The sequence below is a fragment of the Pipra filicauda genome, unplaced genomic scaffold (assembly GCF_003945595.2).
Source record: "Pipra filicauda isolate LSUMZ 115617 unplaced genomic scaffold, ASM394559v2 scaffold216_size1298047_pilon, whole genome shotgun sequence".
NCBI lineage: Eukaryota > Metazoa > Chordata > Aves > Passeriformes > Pipridae > Pipra > Pipra filicauda.
Window position 1 is genome coordinate 48,636 of NW_024104328.1, and position 12,772 is coordinate 61,407.

Genomic DNA, 12,772 nt, shown 5'->3' on the forward strand with positions numbered 1-12,772 from the left:
AGCAGCTGAGAATGATACATCGTGATGTTTACTATTCTGAATGCAGCTGGTTAAAAGCAGTTCTAGAAAAGCATTGATATGAACCTTGGTGTAGGACTATGAGTAATGCCACACAGAATTTCAGCAACAATTGGGCACCAATGGCTCAGCAAATGTCACAGAAATGTTCCAAAGAACAACATCTCCAAGAGCTGTTAACTGTGTCTTTACATAGACTTAGAATAAATAAAACACCACTTTTCTTCATAGCAGGTGAGCTACTCAAAAGTATTGAACTGACTTAAGCCATGCAGACAATCATGAAAACTTTATCCAGAAATTTAGTAAAACTACTAAGAATGTGAGTTACTTCAATAACATTGAAAATACAAATGCCTTGACAGACTAAAGGCTAAAATGATATGTGTTATATAAAGTCACACATCACCTTCTGCATGAAACTGAGAATTTCTAGGCAATTTAGTAAGTTGAACTTACACTCTTGAGATGTTATAAGCTGAAGGTAATGGACCTACATGTGTTATAACTTTTCAATACCCAACTCAGTGAAGTGCAGAAGAACTCACTATCCACTTGAGCTCAATAGAAGCAGGAGAAAAAGATGCTTCTGTGTAGGAACCATGAGATAACCTTTCAGAAAACCAGTGGGGACCAGCACTGATTCATCCACGGAGTGGATTTAAAGTGGAGAAAAGCACGGCTTTGCCAGGAACTGAAAGAGTCGAGCGTAGGTGCTTGAAGGATGATTTGCCAGATCATACCTTTCACGTGGAAAAGTCAGCCCTTATAAGAGCATTTCTCTTACAAATCATCCTGTTGTGGAAGCAGAGTTCTAATATTGCTGTTAATCATGAGCACTGCAGAACATCATAACACGTCACTTAAAAACAGAGATAGGGATTAACACATCTTTTGCTAAAATATTGTTCCTTCAGAACTGTTTCAACATCACTCCAAAGTACCTTTAAAAATTGTCCGACTGACACTCACTTTGTAATGATATTCAAACTGTTGACTTCAAAGCAGGGACTCAAATTACTATGATATGACACTACCTCCTCCTGAGAAAAGGAATGGAGAGACCACTGCGACAGCAAAATTATTTTCTGAGATCAAAACTACTAGTTAAAGGCATGAATCTACACAGTCTTATGCCACAGTATTTAAGATTATTAGATGTTTTTAAATGGATATTCACAGAAGCTACTTAATCAGTGCTTGTTAGAAAAAGAGGCAGCTCAACAACCACACTGTATATCAAAGTTATGAAACAGAAATCCGTCAGCACAGACTTAATATTTTTTTTCCCTATTAACATAATTATTTCCTAGTCAGTAAAAATGAAAATGACATGTTAGCATTTCAAAAACAGGAGAAAATGACCCTCTAGGCTTTATATGACTATCAAAACAAGCACCAGTACTTTATTTGCAAATTATTGTGCATGAAATGATCGACTCAGCAAGTTTACCAGTCAACAAAGTGTGAGCTCTACCAGTTATAATCAATTTACATGCAATGGTATGTCTAAATATGAATGTAAATGAGTTCTTGTCATTTCATGTTGATGAGCTGCTTTATCATCACAGATATGGACAGTGACCATAGTTAATGTTGCAGAAACAGCAAAGCAGTCACAAGTTTCATGAGCCAATGGTATCCAAACACAAATAAATTTGTTTTCATATAAAAAGACAGCCTCCGACTGCTAAGCCATGTTTATTTTCCAGTCAAGTTAACAAAAATACTTTCAACGAGGCTATTTCCAGACATTTGCTGTATATGTCATGTCCACTGCAAATACAGAGTATGAACCACAACAGTTTTCTCACCTCGTAACCTACTGCATTTCTCTTTAGATATATGAAAAGAACTCTGAGGCCACCACAGAATAAAGAACGTTTCAATATCATCCCTCTTGTATATAAATATACATTCCTAGAACCTGCAAAAGTAATATTCTGCAGATTAAGATAATTCTAGTTTCTTTAACAGTGCATTAGTCACATCCCTCCACAACCATCTTTAATACAATCATCAAAAAATTAAAATAACTGGCTCAAGTGAAATAAAGTTCCTTCACAGCTGATAGTGCTGATCAGATGACACATTGTAAGAATGCAAGACAAAGACAGGTTTAACATTCAAGATGTATAATTAAAGACTGGCCTCAAAAATGTTTCATTTAATACAGTTAAATTAATATAATGGCAACAATTTAATCAAAAGGACACCATTATGTGCTGAAGTGAATTTCATTTTACTAAGGACAATGTAAATAAGATAAACTAAGCTTAACATTTTCCAAACAATAATCCTTTTCATTTCCCTTAGCTTTATTAACAATGTACATATTCAGGTAGAATACTCAAATATGATTTTTACTGATATACAGAGTCATTTAAATGCATATTTGGTACAATTTCTTAATTTTTGGTGTTCAGTAGTTGTCTTGCTTTGATAAAATGATACAGCAGATTTATGCTTAACATCACAGATACGTTTTTGTCTATGTAAAGAATTTACAGAGCTTTGTTCAATTGTGGAATGGTATGTTTCACACACGCAAAATTTTGAAAATGCTGCATGAACCTGTGACCTTGCCAATACACAGATCAAAACCATGAGAAATTGTAATGAGCATGAGCTGACACACATTCAGAATGTTGTAACATCTGTATGGTTTGCTGTTACTTTGGTGGCTGTGATATTCCAGGTGCAGATGCAAAGTGCACCTTAATGGTCCTCATAGAAGTACTTTTATCCCCCTGTGTTTTAAAGGCATCAGATTCTTTTATTCTCCCTTGTAGCGAGGAGGTCTCTTCTCCTTAAACGCAAGAAGACCTTCAATTCTATCTTTTGTTGGAATAGTCTGCAATGAGCAGAGTAACACTTCATTATAGACACCAAAAACAACACCAAGAAAAATATTAGCATACAAATCCTTGTTTTTCAACATACCCAGGATGACACATACAACACAACAGAAAAATTAAAAGCTATCTAGTCAGAGACAGGAAAGCACCAGACACTTCAAAGGCATGACATATGGCCGTGAAACAATTCAAGAGAAGGACTACCTTTTCTCCAAACAGATGTCTGTAAGAAACTCTTCAGGGTTTGTTTTTGATGTTTCGGTGGTAGGTTTTTTGTTTTCGTGTTTGTTTGTTTGTTTTGTTCTGTTTGGTTTGGTTTTTTGGGGGGGAAGGAGGCCATTAATCAGATCACCATATGTCTTAAACAAGCATCTAAAGCCGAGGCTTCTATTTCCGTCATCAAAAACTTGTCTCAAAGGCCAAGAACATTCAACCTCAAACACATCATTCCCATGTTTCACAGGCAAGGAGGTTTGTCTTGATTTTCTGTTGGTTAGCACATATGCCATTAGGGGCACAGTAATGAACTGCCCTTCATGTTATTTCATGTCAAACCAAAACAAAGCAAAAGGAAGGCAGTTCTTGGACTAGATGCATGGCAATGTCTGACTGGCTTGTAGTCCCTCTCTACCTTCACCCTAACAGCCCTGGTAGGGACATGTTATTGTGCACCTCCTTCCTGAAATTCCTTACAAAATCAGAATAAGTAGATGAAAACTCTAAACACAATGCCAAAATGTTTGCAGAAGACATCATAGAGCAATTCCTAGTTGAATTTCCATGTTTCATAACAGGTACCAACAAAGCCTATTTTCTGTGGGTTTTTTGGTGTAATCATATTTACATACCTGAGCATAACAAGCTTCTTCAATTGCTAAACCTGTTACTAAGTCGACCTGAGGAAAAGAATACAATGTTTTTAAAGGAATATTTTTACATTTATTATATATTATTTCCACATAAATACTGTGTTTCTGTATGCCACATACTATAACACCTCTGCAAAGTTCTTCTACCTTACTTTAACACAGAAATGCTACACTGACATGTGGTGGCAGTGGTTAGTATTTCTCTAACAGCTTCTCTACTTGGCAATACAACTAGTATGTAATACACACGACGCCATGCCACAAAAAAATATAAATTCGAGCTTAGAGGGGTTTAAAATAGGGAAAAAAAAGAGGCCAATAGCCATTCTGCATCATCATCTATTTTTAATACATTTATTTTCTTTGTGAGTTGGCCTGAACAGTTGAAAAAGCTGAATTTTGCCCTCAATATTTCTCTGTCTTAAGCATCAGCTGCTGCAGAACTCACTAGTTCTCCACTTGACCACTGGAAGGACTGTGGCTACACACCACAAGCAATTTTCAAGGGGAGATAAGCTACAGGATAGGTTACCAAAGGAAGCTGTAATATCTGTGCCATTGAAGTTTTGTAACAATAGCTTGGATGATCGTGTGTCTTGGTTGGTTTTAATACAGTAGATCTTTGTCTTGTGGCCTCAAGGTTGAACTAGAGATGATTATTCAGAGTCTTTCTAACCTTAATGTCCATAATTCTATAAACATCATCATTTTGACCTCTCAATCCACTATATCTGGTAGCCAGACAATTTATCTTGTTGCACTCTGAACCCTGGGTACCACTGAAATAAATCCTGAATTCCATCATTACTTGCTATGGAAACCTAACAAACACACTCTTTGCACAACAGCATCAGAGTTTGGTTCTCACGCCACAACTTACTGGTGGAACTCAATTATATTGCTGGTTGCTTTTGGGACTTTTAAGAAAAAAAAGGACCATTCTTAAATTTGTCTTCTTGGATTCTGATGTTGCACACAGTGTGATACCCTTTTCCTTTTACCAGGCTGAGCTACAGGGTGTTCTGCTGCAGAGCTTAACTTTAAACATGGACAGTCCTGCTGAACTCAGCAAGAGGATCCATATGCCTTCAGTAAAATGCATGTCCAGACGTGTTCAGGACTGGATTTTAAGGAGCTTTAGAGCTAGGTCAATAATGTACAAAAAGGAGTGGCAATCAGAATCAAACATGAAATCAAGCTCCAGATACAACTTTAATGCTAAGCTTGATTAAACTGTTAAAAAAAATATATGCCCTTCAGCCTGAAGGCTGAATTGAGAGCATTGACAGACTTCACAGAGTGTAACTTTGATCATTGTTTCCCACCTAGGATTTGAAATACAATTTGTTCATAGTAGTTTATGTTTAGTTTCTAGTATTCATAATTAGCAGGGTGCACTACTCCTGAACATGCATGAGGTTACTAAGCTTCGTTACACAAATCAGCATCTAGGGAGTCCGAGACATAATAAAACTGCATTTCATCCTTTGGAAAGTTTTGACCAAAGAGACTTTGAAAGACTATACAGTGAGAAACTAAAACAGTTCTAGAAAAAAATCACCACAGCAGAACTGTTGCCAACCTGATTTCTGCTTACTCTCATGGAAAGTACAGATCCTTACCTCCATTCCCTGATTGATAGCCAGTTTTGCAACTCTCATTGCTACTGGTCCCTAAAATGAAAGAGAAAGTTTATTCACATATGATCAAAACCTACAAGATGTGTAGCTGGACCTCAGTGTTCTTATATCAGGACCTAGACTTTGGACTCTCATTAAATTTACAGTATTGGGTCAAATATCCTAGATTTCATCACTATTGAAGACATTTGCTCCCAAACTGATAGGCTGAATACTGAGAAAAAGTAAAAGTACACTATTTTCAAAAGAACCTAATTAAAGCATTTTGTTTGGTTTATGTTTCAAAGGTGATGAATGTGTCCACATTTGTCAAGCTTTGCCAATTCCCCTCAAAACAAGGCTCAGAAAGGCCACCTTAAGATACATCACTATAGGTCTTTGCAAGGTCAGTCCTATGTCCCTCCTGTCAGGCAGTGGAGACACATGAATAGATGTGACAATTAATCAACATGTTAAAAATTTTACCAAATTTTCATGTTTGTCTTTCTATGAGGGTGCTCAAGACACAAATAACCATCTTTAAATGCCATATATAAGCTATAACATTTTAAATTTTCAATTAAAAATTTTAGCTGTTACACTTGTGATCCAATAAAGTGGTTTATTAATTGTTTTCTTCTTCTGCCTCCTACAGATTTGCTACCTGGGACCCTTTACTTGAAAAGCAGGTTTATCAAAATCTCCAAACTCACATTCCTACTCTGAACAGTTTGCAGCCGATGGCAACAGGGAGCAATCAGCTACTACCATAAGGGTCATAGTTGTGCTTCTTACTAAAACTTTTAAGTTCTAAAGCACAGGAATTCAGCAAATCCCACTACAATTCTTCTATGAAAGACTAAGATAGAATGTCACTTAGAATGAATGACAAAAAGAGCATGAATCTTTCATCAAGTATATATACAAAGGACAGAAAGCAAATTTTCCCCTAATAAATGGGTTTTGCTTTAATACTGAAATTCCATTTAGCTTTATGTTTTCCAAACAGAAGTTACACTGAGACACATCCACTTTCATATGGACTTTTTTGCCTCTCTTCTGAAGTGTTCAACAGCAACAGAATGACCTATTAAGACAATTGCTATACTAAAAAATAAAACCTGTGCATTTCTTTTGTTTAACAGTTGAAAGCCAAAATGCACAACGAAAACACAGACCAGATCATGCTGAGATGAGGACTGATGGAAGTTTCTTCTTCACTATGAAATAATTACCAAATAACACCACTCAATACACAAAATAGAAAACTTCTGATTGCTTGCCACATGACTAAGCATGGCTTTTTAATACACAACTTCATGCCAGTTTTTTTTTTTAATACAGCTGTTTCTTTTTCAGTCTTAATATTTGGTAAAAAGTAAAAACCAAGATCAAAATAACCTGTCATACCTGAGGTAAGAATTCTTTTGCCAGAGCTAATGCTCTTTTGTATGCAGCATCCCCTGCTTCATTCTGTTCTACCACGTGGCTAATCAATCCTATTGATTTTGCTTCCTCACCATCCACAACACGTGCAGAGAAGATTAGTTCTTTTGCCAGTGACACTCCAATCGTGCGAGGTAATCTCTGTGTCCCCCCTAGAGTTTGCAAAAAGAGAAAATGCAAGTTATTAGTTTTCCATTTATCTACACCACGAATGTAGATGCATTGTTCACTTTAAGTATTTTCATTTTAGATTCCATAAACAATTACATGAGCATACAGGAATTAAATTAGTACGAAGTCGTTACCAAATGCCTTCTTCAGTTTTGAAACTACATCTAAGTTGAAATCAATTGTCCCGTTTCTTAGAAAGACATGTAAATAACTGAAAAGAGGTACTATTAATGGAGGTTCTGTTCTATTACAGACAAGTTACCTCACTCATATCAGGCAAAAGCTGAGTGAAAGCTACTTGCCAGTAATCAGCATATCCCAAACCTCTGGATCTTTTTAACACTGTATATTTTTATTATATCAATCACCACTTTCAAAGAACTTAAAAAAGAATATGTACCTTAACAAGACTGTAGTCCATCCTTAAATTTGCACCTTAGGGGCAACATTTACATGTAAACTAAGATAAACTCACTACTAGAGAAGGTCTCAAAGAAGCCATGGTTTTGTCTCCTTACTTCCATATTATTGTTGCAATCTTAAAGCATGATTACAAAAACTAGGGAAGGACAATCAGCAGAGAAAGGCATCTAACTTTAGTTAGCTGTTCTTAATACATTCAAAAATTCTCTGGCATATCAACATTTTCAGAAGGTCAATAAGCAGTAACCACATTAACCAGACATGAAGACTTCTTAGCTGGACTAACAATTAACTTTTGAGAACTAACAAACAATGAGAATGTGGGATTAATCATTATCAAAATGGAAGATGTCGATTCAAAATCACAGAAGCAGATGTTTATATGAATTAAACCAGTGGAAATGACCTTTATCCAGAAGAAAGCATTTTTAAAACACACAAGGTCTACCATTTTGACATGGATCTGAAAGACATACTCAATTTATTCAAACAGTCTGTAAGTAAAAATTTCTTTCCAAATAGCTATTTCTGCAAGAGCATGCTAATATATTCAAATGTAAATATATGTATATATGCAAGAGGAGTATTTATAGGAGTTGTTCAAAGGGAGGTGGTACAACACTGAATAAATGTGTGTTCAAGTAGCAAAACATATTAATTTCCACTAGATAACGGTGGACTAAGTATTTTAATGAAGCCATTCAATAGAATCATCTTACTGATATTTCCTGAAAATACTTTAAATACATATCTGAGATAAATAAACCGACTGGAAAAAAACAAAAACGTTTTTGTGATTCAATGATTCAGCTTCCAACTATTGTTTTTCTGTGAACCACAAGCTGCAGTACTACTGTATTCCTTTCCACAAAAACAGACCTGCCTTTGAACATATTATATCACAAAAAATTGCAGAAGGTTTGGAGGATTTCTGCCTTGTACCTTTCTAGAATATTACAAGATCATTATCTATAGTAAAAAAACTGAGATGTATTTTCCAGGCAGAAACTGGAGGAATTAAAAAAAAATGCTTGTACTCATAACAATTAAAATAAAATTTGTAGTACAAAAATATTAGTAAATACAAAAAAATGTGATACTCTCAATGTCCTACAACACCTGAGAGGATTATAGCAAGACTGTCCTAATGGTCAAGGGCAACAGGCAATGGCAAGAGAAATTCCTATTCCATAAATTCTGCTAATTCTGCTGGTTCTCTAGAGCTAAGCTAGTGATAGTGCTAGAAGTAAGATTTTGCTAACAGCACAATTTACAGAAAGCCTCTACTCTAGGGACATTTTTCTGAAGGGGGTGGGGGATGCACACCAAAGCAACTCCCTGCCAAGAACACCAAAAAAAAAAAAAGCTATGAACTCTTAAGCACAAGCCTTCCCATTAGCCTTGGCTGCCTCACTGCTGGGATTCATGGAGAATGACTAAAGCTGTATCTATCAAATTTACAACAGACCTACTTGCCATAAAAATGTGAGCTGTGCTTTCAAGAAACTCGCTACTTCTGATACTGAGCTGTACCACCATCATCACAAACAAACATTTACTGGCTTTTTTAATTAACTATTGAAGATGTCTTTTAATTTCTCACCCAAATAAGCTGTCACACTCTAATCAATATCTATTCTCACACACATTTTAAGCATTATCTGAACATGGTAAATGTTTATCCTTATTCTCCTTAAGAATACTTTAGTCAAAAATTATTCCTTTCACCACAGCCATGGGATCTAGAAAAGCATCTGGTTTGGCTTTTGATTAAAGAAAACTATTTGTCCGAATCATAAGACCTGAAATCATATGAGGCTGAATTTACTGACTCTGCACCTTCTGCTTCTTCCTTGCGTGCTATGCTCAATATTTCTTCTACTTAATCATCTCCCCCTTCCTTTGCTGTTTTATCTCTTCTATTACTGCTTTACCAGGAAATGCTGAAAACAAAATTTCATTGAGCAACAATATTTCATAACTTTGACCAAACAATGGATATGTTTAAGCATGAAATAGTGTTTATAGATGAAAAAAACTGTTCTTGCCAGTATCTTACACAATAATGCCTAAAGAGCAAAAAAAGAAGACTCGTTTGGCTGCCTCCTACACTGCAAAGCCATTAAGCAGAGGAGCATATTCTTTGATTAATATTCACAGAACAGAAGCCAACAGTTCACTGCATCTATCACATAAATTCAGTAGCAGGGGTAAGATATATGTACACACAAGAGCAGCAAGAGCAAATTAATCAAATGCAAACAACACACTAAAATACACCCAACCCACCAAAGTTGCATCCATTTATGAAGAAAAGACAGAAAGTACACCACAGATAAATGTTCTGTTTTGGTGATACACAAAGAACATATAATGCCTGCCAACTACAATCAGAGCTAAAGGAAGTAACACCCAGTCTTCAAAGACATTACTTAACCAAGGCATTTCATCTAAATGTAGAGCAGAATTTGATGGGAGAAGAGTTGTTTCATCTTCACAAATTTATTGACATGTTATTTCAAGGACTAGTGATCTGGTATTACTCACTGTGTTGATGAAAGTATTTAACATACAGTTGCAATGTAAATGTGTTCTTACCTGAAATGGTGTATAGTCAATGTTGTAATATTGTAAACACAGTTTTAGATGACACTTGTTCATGTGAAAAGAGTCAGTAAATAAAAGACTGCTAAGTTCTGGTACAAAAATTGTTAAACAGCATTTTTTTATTTAACAAACAGTTGATTTTGTATGAATATTATTTACTGTCAGCAATTCATCAATTACAAAATATGTACACAACTGGTTTGGATTAAGGGAGTTACGTGATAAATGCTCAAGAGTATATCCAGAAAGATGAAGCAACTAGCTTACTGGAAATAGATTCATCATTCTGGCACAGAGTATCTACAGTCAGTAGTTTCTCATAGCTGAGGGCTCTGTCAAAACATATTGAAAAAAATAGTGTTCTGACAAAAAATCCAAACTCTAATTCAGTAATAATCCTGTTTATTAAGTAAAAACCACTCTTCCTATCCTATCCTATCCTATCCTATCCTATCCTATCCTATCCTGTCCTATCCTATCCTATCCTATCCTATCCTATCCTATCCTATCCTATCCTATCCTATCCTATCCTATCTCAAGCTTTGTTTCATTCACATGAGATTGACTTCACTGACAGGGATAAAATTATTATTTTAATATAAGACTTTTTAGTCATCTTAAGTCATATTTTAAAAGTCTCTGTAACGAACATATCCTCCACTTTTAAAGTACCTGCCATCTGTTGCTAAGTTAAGCAATTTTCAAAATGTTAAACATGCTAAAAGTCTAAACACTCTACCTAGATATTATTTAACACCAGGTTTCCAACAGATTATTTTCCAAGGTTAGGCCTTGATCCTGCAATGTTGTACATGTTTTAGCTAGCTTAAATCCAAGTATAAATCTTTGTGGGCTTAGATATTTTGTCTCAGAAGAAAACACGAAGAGCCTTTCACTGGCACAAACCAGACAACTGGCTAACAACCAAAACCAGCTTAGACCAGGAAAGACACCAACAGATGCAAAAAGATGAGAGAGTGAAAACGTAATGGAGAAGAAAAGAAACAAAATATTATCTCTGCAAGGGGAAAAAAAAACCACTGAGCTGACAAAGAGCAGGCGGTAGGTGAGACCACTCTTGTGTCTGGCCATATAAGTCCTTGTTTGGAAGAAGGCTGGAAATCTGAGGAAAGCCTGAGACAGTGGCCGGAGGCTGACTCAGAGGTTGCCCCAGGGTCTGTAATGACTGAGAAAAGTTGTTTGAGCCAGATTTCGTAGTAGGTTGCCCAAAGAGCTCATGGAAGTCTGGCCTGTCAGCCAAGGCAAAGAAAGTCCCTCAGGGACATCACAGACATATCCTCCCTACCTGAGGTCCAAGAGGCAGGATGGCTTGCCACCTATGCCAGCCTGGCTCTGGCAAACCCCATCTCCAAAATGGTCCACTTAATTTGCAAGTCAGCCCTTAACTTTCACACACCACTTTTATTTATCTATGTCTATGGATAGTTTTATTTAAAAACCTATCTGAAAAACACCAGAAATAAACCAAACCACCACACACGGGTGGCTTGCAGGTGGTAGCTTGAATAAGAAGAATGTAGTACTTGGCTAAAAGATGTACAAATGCTTAAGATGCATGAGAGGAAGTGTAAATACACTTTAAGAATTCGCTAGTAGATAAACAATCACAGTTTTTGTACTGAAGGATGAAATGGGCATGTAATTTAGAAAAAAACTAACCTATTTTCAAAATACGTAATTGTTTTGTAGATTGAGAAAGTAGAAGATGGTTTCCTAGCAGATGGTTGCGTGTGTGAAATGAATAGAACCAAAAAAATGCATCTGGAACCTCAACTTTGTAAAACGGACTCCACTTCAAAAGGGATTCTGCACCTGGAGCAAGGAGCTCGCTCCACATTTCCCTCACAAGCTCAGTACAAACAACTCCACTGTCAGACCAAACACCATTTGAGAAGCAGGGATCTGCATTACCACCCACAGACTCCCAGGACTCGCAGGATTGCTAATACACACTGATAATCTGCCTTATTTGGTTTTAAATGGAAATCATTCGAAGGGGAAGAAGAGAAGTGCCTAAGACTGCTAATCTACTTATTAATTTTTACATTAGTGTAAACAAATGCAACGAGCCTGAGCACGCACAGGTATTCAGTAGACCACAGGCTTTCCTATTACTACAGATAGGAACTTGGTATTTCATTTGAGAATGCAGTGATGGGAAGCCACCTTAAACAAAATTCAGAAGTACATACACATTAAAATGTAAGTCTTCTTGCTGCAGATAGAAATTAATGGCCCATGAGAGGGCATTTTCCAATTTCAAAATTACACCCACACATTAATGAAGTCATTACTCAGCTGTAACAACAGGTAGGAGGTTTAGACCAGTGCTGCTGTGTAGGATCATACTTTACAAATCACGTGGGATTTATGCAAAATATTAGGTAAGAAGTTTTATTTAACTTGTATTTTAAATAAATAATGTTATAGTACATGTTCTTGCACTTTTGATTGACTATTAGAGCTAAAACTCATTTAATGTGAAAAATCAAGACAAAAAAACCCCCAGACATGAGAAAAACTATTATCATTACCTAGAGCAAGTGAAAGAGAAAATTAATTACCATGGTAGTATCCTATTTTTACTTACATTTTTAATGAGATCACAGTCTGAAATTGGGACAATTACTATACTTTTTAATGGACAGAATTTAAATGAAGAAACAACAAGCAAAGCAAAAACCAGACTATTAAATCTGAAGTCTTCACTGCTTATAAGCAAGTGACTTGAATGTTTTCC

At 36.0% G+C, this 12,772-nt stretch overlaps 1 protein-coding gene across 3 annotated transcripts in view; it reads right to left on the bottom strand.

Annotated features, from left to right (window-relative positions):
- Window positions 1–1,700: 1,700 nt before the first annotated feature.
- The window catches only part of AUH (AU RNA binding methylglutaconyl-CoA hydratase), a 115,868-nt gene continuing 104,796 nt past the window's right edge, over window positions 1,701–12,772 (bottom strand). For all 3 annotated transcript variants that reach the window (XM_039381174.1, XM_039381173.1, XM_039381175.1), the window contains 4 exons: window positions 6,775–6,962; window positions 5,368–5,418; window positions 3,725–3,772; window positions 1,701–2,872 (listed from right to left, as the gene is read on the bottom strand). In XM_039381174.1, the coding sequence (XP_039237108.1) occupies window positions 2,795–2,872; window positions 3,725–3,772; window positions 5,368–5,418; window positions 6,775–6,962 (365 nt within the window). In that variant the 3' untranslated portion in view covers window positions 1,701–2,794. The remainder of the gene's footprint in view (window positions 2,873–3,724; window positions 3,773–5,367; window positions 5,419–6,774; window positions 6,963–12,772) is intronic.